We start from the raw sequence: 18,937 nt of genomic DNA, 5'->3' as shown, positions 1-18,937 counted from the left end.
AAAAAACTAGAATTTTAGTATCTGCTATCTTTTACAACTAATTGCATGACCTCAGTGAATTAGATTACCAGTTTTACTTATTCCCCCATCACAATTCTACCCTTTAGAAAATAGTCCTACATACAAGATATGTCTTGGACTTTTAGTTTTTTATCCAAATATTTTAAAGGTTCTATGGTGCTTTTAAACAACATCAAATTTTTTTATCAATTGTTAAAACTCATGTTAGGATCAAGGTTATAAATTCCGTTTTAACTTTTATCAAATTATTAAAATTAAATAGTGCAAAAACACTATTTCGAAAATAAACTAAAATGATAAAAAGTAATGCAATTTCAATCACCAACTTAGCGACTGAGCTAACCGGATGTTATTAGAATTAGTGGAAATAATGCACAAAAATAAATGAAGTATAATTGTAATTTATAAAATATTGAATTTACAAACAAACAAAAATTGGGTCAAAATAACGAATAAAAAAAATCCTTTTTGGTAAATTAAACCGCTGCGGTTTCGATTGTGAAAGGTACTTGGTATAGGCACACAGAAAGTAATAACTGGTTAAACTTTCATTTTTTTTTTCGTCCAAGGCTAGTTGAAGAATTAGTGATATGTCAGTCAGTACATGTATATTCTCAATCAGGGCCCATTGCGCTTATAATAGAGATAACTTCATTTCAGAAAAAATTATATATATATGGGTGATTTTTTAAATAGCGATTTTCTTATGTCTCCAAGAATTATGTAAGATAACAGAAATACTCACAATATTATCTATTTCCTCACTGCAACATGTATCATCTAAATCAAATTTACCAGGCTGTCTTTTCTTTACTGTTAAAAGAGAAAATGTGGATAAACAATTTAAAAAGTTCAAACAAGATTATGTTATTTTGCAATGTTTAAGACAGGTGAGGGCACCAGTATAGAACTTAAGCTATATTTTCTATTTAAAAAACTGCATTTATTTGCAACAATAGGCTCTTCATTTAACAAATACTTATCACAAAGCACAAGTGGTATATGTTATTCTTTTACACCAACCATGTAACCCCATGGAAAGAGAAAATACATATTAGAACAGGAAAAAGACACCATAAGCTATAGTGAACTTCTGAAGTACCAGGTGCAAGGAATTTGGTCACAACTAATAAACTGCCAATTCTTCTTCCTCGTTCTCATTTTTATGTTGGAGCTTTCGGATGACTAGACCAATATATGAGATGAAATCAGGGAGCTCTCCATATAGTTAACTTTCTATTGGGGTGTTTTGGGGCCAGTGTCTTGTTTGGGCCTCTTGGTAAAAAATGCAGTTTTAAAGGACATGATTAGAATTCTCTTGTGACACTCCATATGGGCAGATTTCACTGGTTCCAATTTTAAGCTTCCAGACCATATGTGGTATCAATTTGGGGGAACTACCACCTTCTACCAAGTGCGTCCCCATGAGTTGGATAGGGGAAAAATCCTTGGATAAAAGGGTTAGCTGTGAATACCACATAAACAGCTGCGGACCAACTGGTTTGCAGTCTTGGAGGATGAGTATTCCAGTGGTTAGAATATTTACTAAAAAACATCTCAGAAATCCAGGAAAATGATTGCAAAAAGCGATTTAGGGCACTCTAACTCTAAACCCTGGTAGATGAAGCTCACTAGCTATGGATAGCAGTTCATCTAGGAGAGAAAACTCCAAAAATAAACAACTGCTGCCTTGCAGATGATCTTGGATGATCAAAGGCTATGGGAGCAAATCCAAAAAGAAAAGCAGACTGAAGTTGGAGTCAATTATCTCCTGGCATTGACAGGCAACCTCATCCTCAACTGTCACTTAAATCTTGCCTTTAAAAAAAGTGTATCTGTATAGATAGTTTTGTCTTTTTAAATTTCTGTAAATTGTTAGTAGGTAATAAACCGGAAAACCTTTTATTATAACATTACTACCATTACTCACCAGCTACGCCCCATTGATTTGTTCCCGGGATTTATATAACTAATCGACCTGCACATAACATATCCCGCTACTTAGCAGGGCTGGCCTTAGACCACTGCAACGTATGCAACCGCAGTGGGCCCCTCACTAATTCTAGGAGTAAATTATTAAATTAAACCAATATTTTATAACATAATAGAGTTCCTGCGGCCTCCTGATTTACCAGGAGCTCCTGGAAATCTCATGAAAGTGCAAAATATACGAAAAAGTCCAGGCAATCTCTGGAAATTATTAATATCTTTTGAAAACTCATAAAAATCTCTTAAGTATAGACAAAATTGTCATTTTGGGGTGTCATTCAATATGGGAATGCCAATCCTACGTGTGATAAAAAAACAACCGCATTATGCAATACCCGTAATTGTGGAATCTGGTGAAAGAAGCTTAGCGCCTCAAACTAATGAAGAATTACTTGTGGTCAACAATTCTCAAAGATAGATTCAAACATTTGGTAATTCTTGCTATTGAGCGTGATCTATGTAGGAAACAGAATTTCTATGATATACTGTATGACTTTGTTACATGCAAGGCTCGTAAAGTAATTCTGTACGTAGTAAAGAAAATATAAAATGCAAAGACGAATTTATTTTCTAATGCAAACTCTTAATTTTCAATTATTATCCGTATCCCTACCCAAACTGGTCGCATAGGGCCCCGTAATGGTTAAGTCCGGCCCAGCTATTTAGAGACAGGTGAATTTAGATTACTTCTTATAACTAACCCCTGCGTCCTGCTGTGGGAGGTGTTTCAACTAGGATGTAATAATATTAAATAATTTTCAATTCTGAAGGAACACCCAAAACATGTTTTTAAAAAGTCACCAATCTTGCAGCACCTAGACTTATGCAACTCAATAATATATACATCTAGTTAGTATATAGCCTAATAGATCTAACTTAGTTGTAAAATCTATTTTTAAATCCCAAAGAATTTTTATATATAGATTTACAGTGGCTTAAACATTAGATACTAGTTCAAATGCAAAGACTTAGTCTTAGACTTCAGGTCTATCAAGCCTAGGTAGGTCTTTTGGAAGAGATAAAGATCTAGAATCTAGCAAGTTACTGTATTGAAATTTAATGTGTAATAGTAGTCTACTTATGTCTAGATCTAGTTCCCAATCATAATATGTCAATATTGATTTGATTGTGTTTTTAACTGTATAAATATTGATATCTAGTCTAGATCTAAACTAAATTAAATGTATATCATACTAGATTATCTATACTATAATCTAATCTATATGCTAATTTAAGAATGCTAGATCTAAATTTAGACCTAGATCGAGACAAAATCTAGTAGTATACCTAGTAATCTAGTCATTCTTGTGGCCTAGTCTTTTAGTTTTAAGTTTAGACTCAAGATCTATATATGCCTAATATAAATATGCTACATTGACTAGATATAATCTGTTTTCTTTATTTTAAGGAAAAAAAAAAGGGGGGGGGGGACTTCCCAACTTGCGAACTTTATTTACCGGGGGTGGGTAAAAACTAACTTCCCGACTCACGCTAACAAATTCAAGCGTCCATATTAATATTAGTGTCTAGAATTATAATCTAATCTAAACATTTCTAATTCGATAATCATTAGATTAGTTTTGGATTTAGATTTTAGATCTATAAAGTAGTCTAATAACTATTTTCCTGGCACTGAATTGTAAATCTAGATCTAAAACTAGTTAAAATAGATTTTCTAGATCCAGAATCCAAGCTGCACATTGTTGTTGTTTTTTTTAATGTGCTCTAAGCATCAGATTTTGTTTCAACTTTGAAAAAGTTTTCTTGACCTTGAGTCTAGACCTAGCGTTATAATAACTACATCGATCTTTAATAACTTAGACACATAATCTAGCCTAGGATCTAGCCTACTATAAGCTAGTAAATGTCGTGGATTCATGTTTCTTTTTTTTTTTTTTTTTTTGTATAGAATAGGCTACTAGATCTAGAACTATATGTAGATCTAGCGAAAGTCTGTATTAAAATTAATTAAAGCTTTCTTAGCCGCAGGTTGGTTCTGATCATGGCCATGGGTGTGCTCTGCAATCGACTGAATGGCCCGTTGTTTTATTTTCAAAAAATGAAATTAGCTGGCATTTCGCAGACAAAGCCGCGATCACGCGTGCTTTCAACCATGACATATATATAGATCTAATAATAGATGCCTCTATGTCCAACTAGATCTACCCATCTAGCGTTTTACCGGTCCACATTTTTTTATGACATCGGATTTTTTTTCCTTCAAATTCCAGACTTTTCCAGACATTTAAAAAAATCGCCTAGAAAAGAAGCAATTTTCCAGACTTTTCCAGGTCTGAAATTTTATTTTTGAAATTCCAAACTTTTTCCAGACCACGTACGGTCATAAAGAGAATTATATATTTAGATTTTGGCTGGAACTTCCCTAATTTTTCATTTTTGCAATTTTAAGAAAACAGCTGACATTTTAACACTTGTCCTAACATACCTAACATACGTATAGCCAGTAAATTTAAGTATATGTTACATTTTGGAAAGGCCAGCTAAAAAACTTTTGGCACATGAATTTTAATATCACTTTTCTACCCCTTCCTGCCTCTCCCACCTAAAAAATTCTCCAAGTATTCTTGACTATTCTTCTGCTTCTCAATTCAATATTTTATAGGTTCTAAATTGCTTTTCCTCCAGAAACCCCCTACATTATTATTTATTAATTTTGCTCTCTCCGCACTGAACCACACTTTTGCCAAGAAAATTTTAATTAAGTCTTTTCTTCTGCTATAGGTAGTGAATACAAAGCATTTTTATTACACACTGAAGTGAGAGGGCTTTCCAGAGGAAAAGCTTTATCAAGACTTTAAGAGCTTTGAAGAAGTGACTGTTGGGTTTTTTAATTTTCTGTAAATTGTTATAGGTTATACACCTACAGGTATTAACAGTACCCACTGGCTACGCACATTGATTTGTTCCCAGTCTCTCTATTTTCTAATATTATTTTTTTGTTTGGCCATGGACCTCTACCTATATTTTTGTTTGTAACTCGTAACAATAAAAATAAAAAAGGACTATAATATAATTACCCCCCTCCCCCCAAATTACTTTGGCCAGTGAATTCTAATATTTATTACATGAACTGTTTTTTTTAATTTTACTTCTCAAGAGACAATCTTTTCCCTTTGCAACTTCTTGTGTGACTTAAGAGGCCAACCCTTATTGCACAGCTGTGGTCATAGGTAGGGCATCTTTAATCACCAGGCGCTATTATACTTTCACTCTTCTTTCTACTACTGTTGTGTATGGCACCTGCAATTTTGAAGAGCTTCATGTCAGGTTTGCATATATAAGTATAGCTTAGTGGTGGACGACCAGCAGCTCTCCTGCCTTCTGTTAGATCACCATACAGAATGTCTTGTGGAAGTTGACCTTTTGACATTCTATGAACATGCACAAGCAAACCAAGGCATCTGCTGCTGATAACAGTGTGGATGTCCTGGTACCGTGCTCTTCCCAGCACTTCCTTATTGATTATTTTATTTTGATAACTTATTTTGAAGATTCGCCTTAGGCATTGGAGGTGGAAGATTTTTGGCTTTTGTTATGAGTAGGTTGACCATGTTTCACTTCAGTATAGCAAAGTGCTCATCACAAATGTCTGGTAGAATAAGGCTTAAGTATTCTTAGACAGCAAAGTATTGTTCCACACTCTTTTCTGCAACTGTGACATAGTGACCATTGTCTTGACTATCCTGTTAGTTGATATCTTTATCCAGTAGAACATAGTTGGAGATGATGGAGCCAAAAATAACAAAAATGGTCAACAATTTCCAATAGATGGCCAGTAATGGTTACGTGAGGAGTAGTATTTTAGTCTGGCTTTGACTAATATTGAACCCTAACTTCTGGCATGCATGCATTGTACTGGGTGTAAATTTGAGTATCACTTCTCTCTCCTCCCAATGCGAACTAACCCACTTTACATCCTTCGGCTTCTTAATTCAATATTAAAGTATTTCATAAACTCTATGTTCTTAAAAGAAAAATAAAACTTAAACCATACATTGTTTAGAATTCGAATTGATGCATAATAGTGTTATTTTGTTTAAAACTACCCATCACTGTTCTAGACTTAAGACAAGTATTAACATGTTAAATTTTCATATTATTTCATCCAATGAAGTAGGAAAATTAATGATAAGTGAGTGGATGAATCAGGGCCTTTTACCAGTTGTTTTTTTATTAGGCTTTAACATAGTTATTATCGTATATGATACAGACGTTACTTCAAAAAAGAAGATGATTACGTCCTACGGTCATGCATTTAGTCTTAACCAATGACCTAAATTCTGCCAAGTCACTGGTTTTCCTGGCTAGCTCCGGCAACCCATTCCATGCTCTAATAGCGCTAAGGAAGAAAGAGCATTTGTACAAATTTGTCCTAACACATGGAACGAGGAATGTGCCTTTATCTTTGTGTCTCCATACTATCATAGCTTGCTTTTAGATATACTTGTCTATGCTTCTCTGTTAAGTCTTTAGGCATATAGCTGAAGTTAAATGATAAATAACTTATAATTTATAGAACCAAAAAGTAGCCACATGAAATAGCTCTATTTATTGTTATGGCTTACCTTTTCCTATTAATTCCACCTGCAATGCATCAATATCTGCATTCACACTCAAAACTTTGGCTTCCTGTATTTGTTAAAATATATTAAATAAAAATAACATTAATTCTGACTAAGCAGAATAAAGAAATAAGAAACAATACTTGTGAAAGATAAAAATTACCTTCAAAATACTACTAAAAATAATATTGATTTTCACTTTTATCAAAATATTGTTTATCAATCTTTTGTGGCCAGAGAGCTATATACTTTCTGCCACACTTTTCAGGGGACCTTTAAAATTAAATAGAGTAACAACATTTTTAGAAATTAGTAACGTGTTGTAGATGCCATAATTTGAAAGTAATTGATAGGATGTTTTTCTACATACCAATTACCCTAGCAATCAGTGGATCAGAGTTTACACGGATGGCTCATCCCATAAAGCCACCACAAATGGAGGAGCTGGAATACTTATCGAATGGCCAGATGGAGGAAAACTAGAAAAATCCTTTGCAACTAGAGAGCTCTCTGACAGTCACAGAGCAGAAAGGGAAGCACTAGCACTAGCTGCTACCATGCTAGCAAATCATCCAAGTTCCCCTCACAGTCAGATTGTCTTTCTAACAGACGCAAAAACAACCCTCCAAAGCTTGAAAAACCTCAGAACAGCACTTACAAAGCTCAACCACAACAGCAAAAAAACTGTTATTCAATGGATACCAGCTCACATACAACTAGCAGGAAATGAGAAGGCTGACACACTCGCCAAGAGTGGGAGAACAAACTCACAAGTAAACTCTGCACTCTATCCAGAAGAAATGAAGAAATTAATTGTAGATAAAATAAATGAGAAATGGACGAGCTCCCATCCAAATCACAAGAAAGATGATGCTTACTATAAGCTATCCCGAATAAGCTATCCCGACAAGACCAACGTCATATCTTTCGACTCAGGACCGGACACAACAGAATGCGACAACACATGTTCCGAAAGCTCAAAATTGGAACCAGTGAAATCTGCCCATGTGGAGTATCACCAGAAAATGCCGACCACGTCCTCCAAAACTGCTCTCTCTACCAAGAGGCCCGTATAAGACATTGGCCCCAAATCACCCCAATAGAAAGAAAACTATATGGAGAGCTCCCTGATTTGGAAACCACTGCGCAGTTCATCTCATGTATTGGTCTAGTCATATGAACACTCCAACATAACAATGAGAACGATGAAGAAGAAGATAGGATGTTAACAGACTTTTTATGTTTTTTTTCCAAGATCAACTTCAAATTGTCTGGTTGTATGGTAAAGAAAATGAGTCTGTGAGGCAATTACATAACACAGTATTCCACCATCTCATCAGAAGTTTTGAAAGGCTAGATATGGCCTACAAGACATAAGGTTGGGCATCACTATTTAAATTTATTCAACCTTGAGATACTTTAAAACTTATGACTAAACTTACCTTAAAACCAGACAAAGTGGGATTATAGTTTTCACTTAGTTCTATGACCTAAAAAAAAAAAGAATAGGTTATTTCTTGTTGAAAAAATTATGGGAAATTTAAAAAATGCCAAACTCTACTGGTAACCTAACCAAGCTATATATATAAATTAATAATATGTCCCAAGTGACAATAAAGCATGCTCCTCTTTGTTTGGCACTTTTGGAGCTCAAAAGTGCTCTAGTACTTTTTCCGTCACCATGTCTGCCTCCTCTCTACCTCAGTCTGCCTTAATTACCCATCACTTTGTCTCCAAATCTAAAAAATCTCCCTATGTCTTGAAACCATTCTGTTTGCCATGGACTGTGACATGTAAAGGGATGATAAAGAGATCCTGGTATTTGAGTAGGTGCCTATCAGAGGATAAGTTACTACAACACAATACTTTGGCTCAAGTTCCTCTAGACCTGAGGCCCAGATAACTAGCTCTGGGTCAACACTTAGCTACCAGCGTGGGTCATTGATCTATGCTGGAGGGAAATGGCTATAGGGAAGCTGCTGTATTGGGCACATGCCCAATGCAGCAGCTGACTGAGTATAGCACCTGTGTAGCCCTGGTTAACTCATTCTGGACATCCAAGTGGCAGGTGCAGAATAGACATAAAAATACATGGAAAAAACAAAAATCCCTGAAAAACTTCTTGCCCCAGATCTGGGCAAGAAATGAAGATTTTAAGAAAAAAAAAAGAGGAGGCCATGAGAGGCTGTGCTACATGGCCATCATTTCTGGTGGTCAGGTGTAGGTAGGGAGGAGGGAGAAGCCTGATAAAAATGAGCCCTTTTCATCTTCAAGGCCCTAAGGCAGTAAGTGGGAGAGCCTAAAAGTGTGACCAAGCTTCAGATATCATCTGAGCTACTGGTAGAGGTTGATAACTGCACTCTGATGGTTTCTACAATGCAGGGACTATGATCTGGAAGTCATGCCACACAAAAGAGTCTGAACCACAGCAGAGGTGTAGTCAGCTCAAGAGACCTGCTGGAATGTTCTGAGAAAGAAATAATAGAAGGAATTAGAATCAACCATGCCCAACACATTACCAGGCATGGCGATGGTGAGGAAGTCAAAATGGCCACTATTATTCTCACATGCAGAACAAGGACACCGCTAGAGTACATTAAAGCAGGATACCTATGAGTTCCAGTGATGCCCTGCATACCTAACCCCATGAGGTTCTTTAAGTGCCAGGTAATGGCACAATGGCACAGCAGTCTGCAAGAAGAAAACTTTGTGTGCTAGATGTGCTACGGAGGGTTTTCAAGGACTGCCCTGTTTGGAAACAGGAGGTTGCTGTGCAGAGTACAAGGCGAAAAATGGATGTCCTTTCAGCTAGGCAAAATCAGCTGTGTTGGCCATCCCCAAAGATAAAGACCTATGCACAGGCTGTGGTTAAGATAGGAAAGTGCATAGCCACACAGGCCCCATATCTCCTCCTCCTACTCAGAAGAAAACACCGCTGCGAAACACACCTCCAAAGCAGAATGAAGGTCATGCTGAAAAACAGATTCTTTATGCTTGCTGATGAAAGCATGGAAAATGAACAAAAGAAGACCACCACCCCAGGAGAACTTAGAGACAACATGTTTCCCTTTAGCACGAACCAGTGTGTGATGTAGAAGTGACCAATCCTAAGTCTGGACATGGTCACACTTCCAACCATGTCACCTGGTTGCAGGTGGCTTCAGAACAATACAGCTGGAGGTCATTTACAAGGGCCACAGGATACACATTTGAGACCAAAAGCAAATCTGCTTCCAAGGAAGAAATAGTTACCAAAACGAAAATCTAAATTGACAACCTGCAGATAATGGTTATAACTACGCTGGGGGTGGCAAAATATGTAGGTCACAGCTGGGGCTGCATAACCAAAGAAAATACTGCATTCCTCATTAATCTTCAGACTTTAAGAAAAGCCTTATTATTATTATTATTATCTAGTTCAGGGGTTGGCAACTTTTTTCTATCGAGTGCCGCATTAAATATATATATATATATATATATATATATATATATATATATATATATATATATATATATATATAATTAAAATAATATATTATTTTTATTATAAATATATATTTAATGCGGCACTCGATAGAAAAAAGTTATATATATAAACACAGGTGGTTACACTCGCCATCTTGTCCCATAACAACCCAAGACGTCACAGTTCTTCATAGCATTGAATAAATACTGGTCTGAGTTTGCGTCTGCGACTGTAGATTTCGACCTATTGTCAACTAGAATAATCTTCGTATTCCTTTATTTATACTTTTAGAATGACATGTATAGACACTTTTTTTTTTAGCCTCTTCATCATAAGAATTTGAAGTTTCAATAATTTATATAGATATTTATTTAAAGTTATTTATTTCTAATATGTATGTATTTTTTTAATATATAATCTTTGGGCCACATAAAAAGATTTGGTGGGCTGCATGTGGCCCGCATTATGTAAATGCCCCTGATAACTAGCATTTTCTTACATAAGATCTTGTAAATAATTTTGTAACAGGAAAAATGTCTTCCCCCAGTAAGTATTACAGAGTTCATAGAAAAACAGCCAATTCACGTAGTAAATTCAGTTGACTGCTTGTTTTTTCACATAACTGAAATTAATAGATAAAGATAGCTAGCTACCTCTCAATGTGTATATAAATAAATATTTTATATAAAATTTATATTGTTATGGAGTGTGTGACTGTGTGTTTCCTAGGTGTCTGTTAAGATATTGGTTGGTGCCTGTACAGAGTAGAATGATGAAATATGAGCTAATGATTAACCTGTCATAATTTATGTTAATTAAGGCAGATGATCTAGAGACATGGAAGAGTAAAAGACCTGTTTTTGTGAGTTAGATTTTGTTGAAATATCAGTTTATTTCATTACCATTAGATCTATATGTCAACTCAAGTTAAATCTGTGTATATTGTAATAAAAGTTATATTGAGTTTTTGTTCACAAAGTTTATTTATTTATTCATATCCAACAATACTCTACTGGATAAAGACATTAACAACAGGAAAGCCAAAGCAATGACCACCATGTCACGGTTGCAGAAAAGAGTGTGGGACAACATATTGCTGACTAACAATATTAAAGCCCTAGTCTACTGGACTTGTGTGTTGAGCACCTTGCTATACAGAAGTGAAACTTAGTCAACTTACTCATGGCAGGAAAAAAAGCTGAATGTCTTCCACCTCCGATGCCTAAGGCGGATCTTTAAAATAAGATGGCAAGATATGATAACCAATGAGGAAGTGCTACGAAGAGCAGGATGCCAGGACATCCGCTCTGTTATCAACAGCAGACGCCTTGGCTGGCTTGGCCATGTTCGTAGAAAGCCAGTAGGTCGACTTCCACAAGACACTGTATGGCGATCTAATAGAAGGCAGGAGGGCCGCTGGTCGCCCACTCTTACGGATGTATGCAAGCGCGACATGAAGCTCTTCAAAATCGACAATAGCAGCTGGGAAAAAGTAGCACTGGATAGATCTACATAGAGAGAGAGCATAAAGGAAGGGTCTCGGATTGCAGATGCCATACACTACAGAAGCAGAAAGAAAGGTGATAATGCAACGGCACCTGGTGATCACATATGCTCAACCTGCGATCGCAGCTGTGTATCAAGGATTGGCCTCTTTAGTCACACAAGAAGTTGCAAAGGGAAAAGATTGTCTCTCGAGACGTAAAATGCCACAGACAGAATTTATAAAAAAATATAATATGCATATATCAGTTCAGTTATACTAGCTGTTTGGAGCTACAAGCCGATGACCGACCAACAATAAATGTAAATATAAACGGAGTTAAGCACAAAGCTTGGGGTTTACGAAAAAGGTGAGTACAAGGCAGACATTGTTATTATATGTTAACAATGTCCTTTAAATAAACACCTGTCCTCATTGAGCTGCCTTCCATACATTTAATACAATACAGTGGTAAAAGACATTGAAAATATTTGTTCAAAAATGGAAGATAAATATATTACATAATATCTTATAAATGCTAAACATCAGTCAATGACTGGATGATTCATCTATTAAGTGTTCTACGGAACCACCAAACTGATTCACATGAAATTTTGTTCACAGGTTCCTTTTACCTTTTGGATGCTTGCTAATAAATAGCTTTAATAGATTTGAAGTCTAAGTTGTCTAAGTTTGGCTATTCGCATAAAGTCGCAAACTTTTTATTAGACGTTGGTATTTATTTTTTTTTGTTTCTTCAAAATGAACATAACTCTAAATAAAAAACTTAAATGCAAATGCTAAACATAGATTTCTATATTTGTTAAGGATATTTTCTTTCTTTTTCCTAAAAGGGAAATAGCATGAATGTGTGTGATGTGTGTTTAATTTATAAAACAAAATTAAATAATCTGGTACATAACTCGCTATTGTGAAAACTTAGCTAAATAACAAAACTAAATGTATATTTTCTTTTTTTTTTCCCTTGATAATATGGAATATCTCTAGCCTAAGCTTTTTTCCCGCGGATGAAAATAAAGATACTGTAGTTCAAGTACAGGTATGCTATAATGGCAACCATCAAGTGTTTAAAAAAGGAAGGATATTTGGCCCAAAAAAAACAACAAAAAAACTATTTCAACAAAGCTAAGTATGAGTATCAAGGGCCAAGGGAAAAGTTATAATATAGGCCTTCATTATGTACACTTTTTTCTCTTCACCTTTTGGTACGGCCTATTAAATATTTCAATATAGAAGGATTAACCCAAGGAATAGTGAGAGACTGAATGTAGGACATTTTTTTCTGGGAGAAAGGTAAGTAATTACTAAATTATGTGAGTGGGAAGTGTTAAAATACCATTAATTTAAGGTTAAAAAAAGATTTCAGTTAAAATTAACAACATATCAACTATTTCAACATTGCTAAGCTTGAATAGCAAGAATACTAGAATTCAAAGGCCAAGAAAGAAATGGTTCTGGAATAAAACAACAACAAGGAGCCTAAGACTATCAGAGATTGTATATATAGGAGTCACAAAAAACATATTGATTCCATTTCATACCTTAAAAGCAATGAAATCACCAGGTTGTGGTTTTCTTTGAAGATGTTCATAGTCTTTTTCAAAACTTTTTTTGATAAATAAACTATTAGTTGAAAATTCTGTATCTGTATCAAGCAAAAGTGGTGTACTAGGAGCAATTTCAGATTCTTTATTTAATGTATTAACTTGCCGTGTCCAGTTTTTGGGCTGCAAAAATTTTTTTATAAAAAAAACTGAATATAAATGGTGTCAAAATCTAGCATAGAATCTATATATATATATAATTCTCTTCTTCCCTCAAGAGTTTGGACGAGAAGCAAAAAGTAAAGGAAAGATTACTCTCTTTTTTCAGCGGATAGTCATTCCACGAAAATAAGGAAAGATTACTCTCTTATTTCAGCGGATAGTCATTCCATGAAAATAACAAGGGGGGGGGGGGGGGGGGAACATGTTTTCACAGCTCGCTACGGATGGCTGCGCACTGGACTGTCAAACCCTGCCCAATCCCATCCCCCTTTGTCTTGCGGCAGGTTTGGACTAAAAAGTAAACTATCTTCAACTCTGAAGGAACATCCGAAACATGTAAAACATTTTACAAACACTAAATAGCAGGGCCGGACTTAAGCATTGTGGGGCCCTATTCGAAACGGATTTCGCGGGGGCCAAGTTTGGGTAGGGAAGCGGACAATAAGTGAAATTTAAGAGTTTGAATTAGAAAATAAATTCGTCTGTACATTCTATTTATTCTTTACTACGTAAAGAATTACTTTACGAGCCTTACGTGTAGCAAAGTCATACAGTATATCATGATAATTCTGTTTCCTATATAGATCACGCTCAATAGCAAGAATTACCAAATGTTTGAATCTGTCTTTGAGAATTGATGACCTCAAGTAATTCTTCATTAGTTTGAGGTGCGAGAAGCTTCTTTCACCAGATTACACAATTACGACTGATGCATAATTCTGCGTGTGGGATTTGCGTTTTCCATATTGAATGACACCCCAAAATGACATTTAGTTAATGGTTAATTTAAATATACACCTAGAATTAAGTGCGGGTCCTATGAAAGTGTGGGGCCCAAATGCTAAGTTTAGGGTTAGGTTTAAGAATCTTAAACCTAGCACAAAACCTATTCTAAACCTAACCCTAATTCTAAACCTAATCCTAAATCTAACCCTAATTCTAAACCTAATATTAAACCTAGCTCTAAACTTATAAAGGCCGGCCCTGCAAAATAGCGACCTATGCTACACCGACAGCTGACTGTATTTATAAAATGTACATAGGGCCAGTCCTACAGATTGCGGGGCCCTATGCAAAACGGATTGCGCGGGCCTAGTCTGGGTAGGGATAATATCCGATAAGTGAAAATTAAGATTTTGTATTAGAAAATAAATTTGTCTTTGCATTTTATTAACACTTTACTAAGTACAAAATCATTATCTAATTAACTTTACGAGCCATCTACAGTAGATTCAGATCTTCCTTTTAGATTTACTATCGACTAGCAAAATATGGCTACTAAAAGTAAATTAAGTATTTGAACTTCGAGTAGGATTGATGTTTTTCATATTAAATGACACCTAGAAATGACAATTTTGTCGTTTTTTTTTTAAGGAGATTTGGATGAGTTTTCAGAAGATTTTAATAATTTCAAGAGATTTTCATGATTTTTTCTTATATTTTGCAATTTTAGGAGAATTCTTTGACATTTGGTTTGGTTTTGATTTTAGGCACATCTGCACAATTATAAAATGTACATAGGGCCAGTCCTACAGATTGCGGGGCCCTATGCAAAACGGATTGCGCGGGCCTAGTCTGGGTAGGGATAATATCCAATAAGTGAAAATTAAGATTTTGTATTAGAAAATAAATTTGTCTTTGCATTTTATTAGCACTTTACTAAGTACAAAATCACTGTCAAATTAACTTTACGAGCCATCTACAGTAGATTCAGATCTGCCTTTTAGATTTACTATCGACTAGCAAAATATGGCTACTTAAAGTAAATTAAGTATTTGAACTTCGAGTAGGATTGATGTTTTTCATATTAAATGACACCTCGAAATGACAATTTTGTCCGTTTTTTTGTAAGGAGGTTTGGATGAGTTTTCAGAAAATTTTAATAATTTCAAGAGATTTTCATGATTTTTTCGTATATTTTGCAATTTTAGGAGAATTCTTTGACATTTGGTTTGGTTTTGATTTTAGGCACATCGGCACAATTTAGGCCATTTCGTGCCTGCAGTCCCTTAAGGACTTCTCTCTCTCTTAACAACAAGGGCCAGATTCTATACAGTCATATCATTAAAATCAAGGTCTAAAATAGTAAAGGTAGTAAAAATTTAATTATTTGGTAAAAATCTCATGTAAATTGTACATGTTCACAAATTCATAAATCAGATCTTCGTAGATAGCCCCACTTCCCGGATAAAGCCCAGTACCTTCCCAGGGTCGACATTATCAAATAGTGTTTTTAAGCCAGTGGCTCTAAAATATTTCTCCCTGACATCCTGGTATCTGGGGCAATCAACGAGGATATGTTCCATATATATATATATATATATATATATATATATATATATATATATATAATTCTCTTCTTCCCTCAAGAGTTTGGCCGAGAAGCAAAAAGTAAAGATTACTCTCTTATTTCTGCGGGAGAACAGGTTTTCACAGCTCGCTTCGGATGGCTGCGCGCTGGACTGTCAAACCCTGCCCCTCCCATCCCCCCTCGTCCTGCGGGAGTTTTGGACTAGGAAGTAAACTATCGTCAACTCTGAAGGAACATCCGAAACATGTAAAACATTTTACAAACACTAAATAGCAGCGCCGACTTAACCATTGTGGGGCCCTATGCGAAACGGATTTTGCGGGGCCAAGTTTGTGTAGGGAAGCGGATAATAAGTGAAAATTAAGAGTTTGTATTAGAAAATAAATTCGTCTCTATGCATTTTATTCATTCTTTACTATGTACAGAATTACTTTACGAGCATTGTGTGTAGCAAAGTCATGTTTCAATCTATCTTTGAGAATTGTTGACCTCAAGTAATTCTTCATTAGTTTGAGGCACGAGAAGCTTCTTTCACCAGATTACACAATTACGGCTAATGCATAATGCTGTTTTTTATATATCGCGCTTAGGATTGGCGTTTCCCATATTGAATGACACTCCAAAATGACAATTTTTGTCTAAATATTTCCAAATATTTTAAAGATTTTTCGTATATTTTGTAATTTGGGGAGATTTCCAGGTCACAGTGTTCCCCCACCATTCTGAGATTGGGATTTCAGGAGATTTCCAGGAGTTTTCCAGGAGAAAATATTTGATTTCAGGAGCGGAAAACGCGAACTATATCTATATTTAATAATAAATTAAAAATTACCATATATATAGATCTACATGTATACAAATTTTTTTTTTCCCTTTTCAAATTAGCAAATTCAAAAGTAACTGATTAAAGAGTAAAAAAGTACTTGTAAACCAATAACCCTATTTGCACTACTCTCTCTATATATATTGATTGTATTAGTCAACATTAGGAATTAATTAAAATCTCTAAAAACAAATCGCAATGTATTACACATTATCAATATCAGTTACCTATTAAAGGCTATTTAAGTGGAAATCTCTTTCATTGACTGTTTTTATTAACATTAGCTGTCTTTAAATCTATAAAATCTAGCTCTGAATCATAAAGCTTGAAGTGAATTTGAAAGTAAAACCATAAATAGTTTAATTTTATATAGCAGCTTAAATACTATATAGATCTACATCTAGACCATATACTCTAAGCCCCATCTACTTCACAATCTAGATTTATAAAACTAATACTGAGAGAATTCTAGAAATATAAATTATAATCTATACCATATATACTCTAAGGCCTCCACCCTAAACTAAAGACAGTAAAGTAGAATAGTATATTATTGGCTACCGTATATCTGTCTCTATCTAGATCTATCTATCTGTATCTAGATCTGACTAGAGATCTACTAAGTACTAGTAGTAAGTACTACTAATAGATCTAGATCATACTGCCCATAGTAGATCTAGTAGACTAGATATAGATTACATCATATTCGTACAGTAATAGATCTAGTAATACTAATATACATCTACTCTAGTAACTAGTAATAGTTATAGATAGATCTAGTGACTTTCTAGTCTAGGGCAGTCTAGGCCAGGCTAGATAGATCTAATCTAGAATCTAGACTTACACTAACTAGGTACTTTGATACAAATTTCAACTTTAATGAATCTAGATCTAAATGAAACTAGTATAGTTAGATAGATCTTTTTGAATGGAGTTCATTGATACCTCATTTATGCTTCTAGGTTAATTAGAACATGACCATTTTAGTGTCGGAAAATTAACCTATTACAATACCCAAAAAATTGTGACCGCAAGGAGGAGCTTATACATTTAACTGCTATAACTTTTTAACGCTTAAAGATAATCAATGTAATGAAATTTTCCATGGAATTGGAAATGCACAATTATCATTATTATGTTCTGATAATTATGACAATTTAGATCTAGATCTAGTGAATTCTAGTGACTAACTTACAGTTACAGTCTTATCTTATCTTATATAATACAGACGTTACTTCAAAAAAGATGATTACGTCCTACGCGTCATGCATATGATTTAGTCATGCATATTAACCAATGACTTAAATTCAGCCAAGTCACTCGTTTTCCTGGCTAGCTCAGTCAACCCATTCCATGCTCTAATAACACTAGGCCTAGGGAAGAAGGAGTGTTTGTAATTTGTACAAATTTGTCCTAGCATATGCCATATATGATATGGGACAAGGAATGTGCCTTTATCTTTGTGTCTTTCAGAGTATTTTATTAAATTTTGTTTTTGTATTTGAAGATTATGATTCAGTGTTTTATGTATCATTGTATGATTGCTACGCTACTTTACTTTTGAGTTTTGAGCCTTCTGTCCTGAAGTCTTGTCTTAATTTCAAGTCTTTCTAGATCTAGATAAAATAGATCTAGCATTTTCATTCTAATTCTAGATCTATCAAATCTGTGTAGATCTAGATTTGATGATTTAGATCTAGTCTAGATTTTATTTTTAAAAAATTCACTTTTGATTTTTTTTTAAAGAGATAGACCTAGAGATTAGAGCAATGTTTCTCAAACTGTGTGCCGCGGCACATTAGTGTGCCGCCGAAGATTTGCAGGTGTGCCGCGGGAGTTTTTAGAACGCCACACGTGCAGCGTTACACAGGTCTGCCTAATATTAAATTTTGATTTTACGTTGCGATGACATCTCCATTTGCAATGACCAGTAGTAGTAGTGGATCTTTCCATTATGACGGAAAGGGGTGTTAGCTATTCAGGCTATGGAATTGTCCACTATACATATATTATTATAATGAATAAAATGTTGGCCGCCTTAGCAGACGCACAGCAGTTCTCGAATTGGTAACGATAATAATAAGCGATGTGTTTCAAGTAAATTGGTTAGGTGTATGCTAATAATAACAAATTAATAATAAGCCTTATTCATTGTTATCCATGGAGAAATACGTTAGCAAGAATGAAATTGCGAAAGCGTTAAATGAAAAGCAAGGAACCAAACGAAGGTACAAAGAAGATTACACCAGATATGGTTTCATATCTTCTGAACCATTGCCATTCTGTCTGATCTGCAATGCAACTCTGTCGAATGAGACGCTTGTTTCAAGCAAATTGAAGAGACACTTGGAAACTAAATATCCAGCTGTAAAAGCGCAACCGAAAAAATACTTTTGAAAACATCAGGGCTCAACAAAATAAACAAGCTAAGACACTTACGAACTACCTAAAGCTGCCAGAAAAGGGATTGCTTT

The 18,937-nt window shown here is 35.0% G+C and overlaps 1 protein-coding gene across 3 annotated transcripts in view; it reads right to left on the bottom strand.

Moving 5' to 3' along the window:
• The window catches only part of LOC106073296 (coilin-like), a 51,005-nt gene that overhangs the window by 4,132 nt on the left and 27,936 nt on the right, over positions 1-18,937 (bottom strand). For all 3 annotated transcript variants that reach the window (XM_056019716.1, XM_056019717.1, XM_056019718.1), the window contains exons 3-6: positions 13,105-13,290; positions 8,036-8,083; positions 6,597-6,660; positions 767-834 (exon numbers count right to left, since the gene is read on the bottom strand). In XM_056019716.1, coding sequence (XP_055875691.1) covers positions 767-834; positions 6,597-6,660; positions 8,036-8,083; positions 13,105-13,290 — 366 coding nt within the window. The remainder of the gene's footprint in view (positions 1-766; positions 835-6,596; positions 6,661-8,035; positions 8,084-13,104; positions 13,291-18,937) is intronic.

This window comes from Biomphalaria glabrata, chromosome 2, assembly GCF_947242115.1.
Source record: "Biomphalaria glabrata chromosome 2, xgBioGlab47.1, whole genome shotgun sequence".
NCBI classification, from domain to species: domain Eukaryota; kingdom Metazoa; phylum Mollusca; class Gastropoda; family Planorbidae; genus Biomphalaria; species Biomphalaria glabrata.
This window is presented reverse-complemented; position numbering and strand designations above follow the sequence as displayed.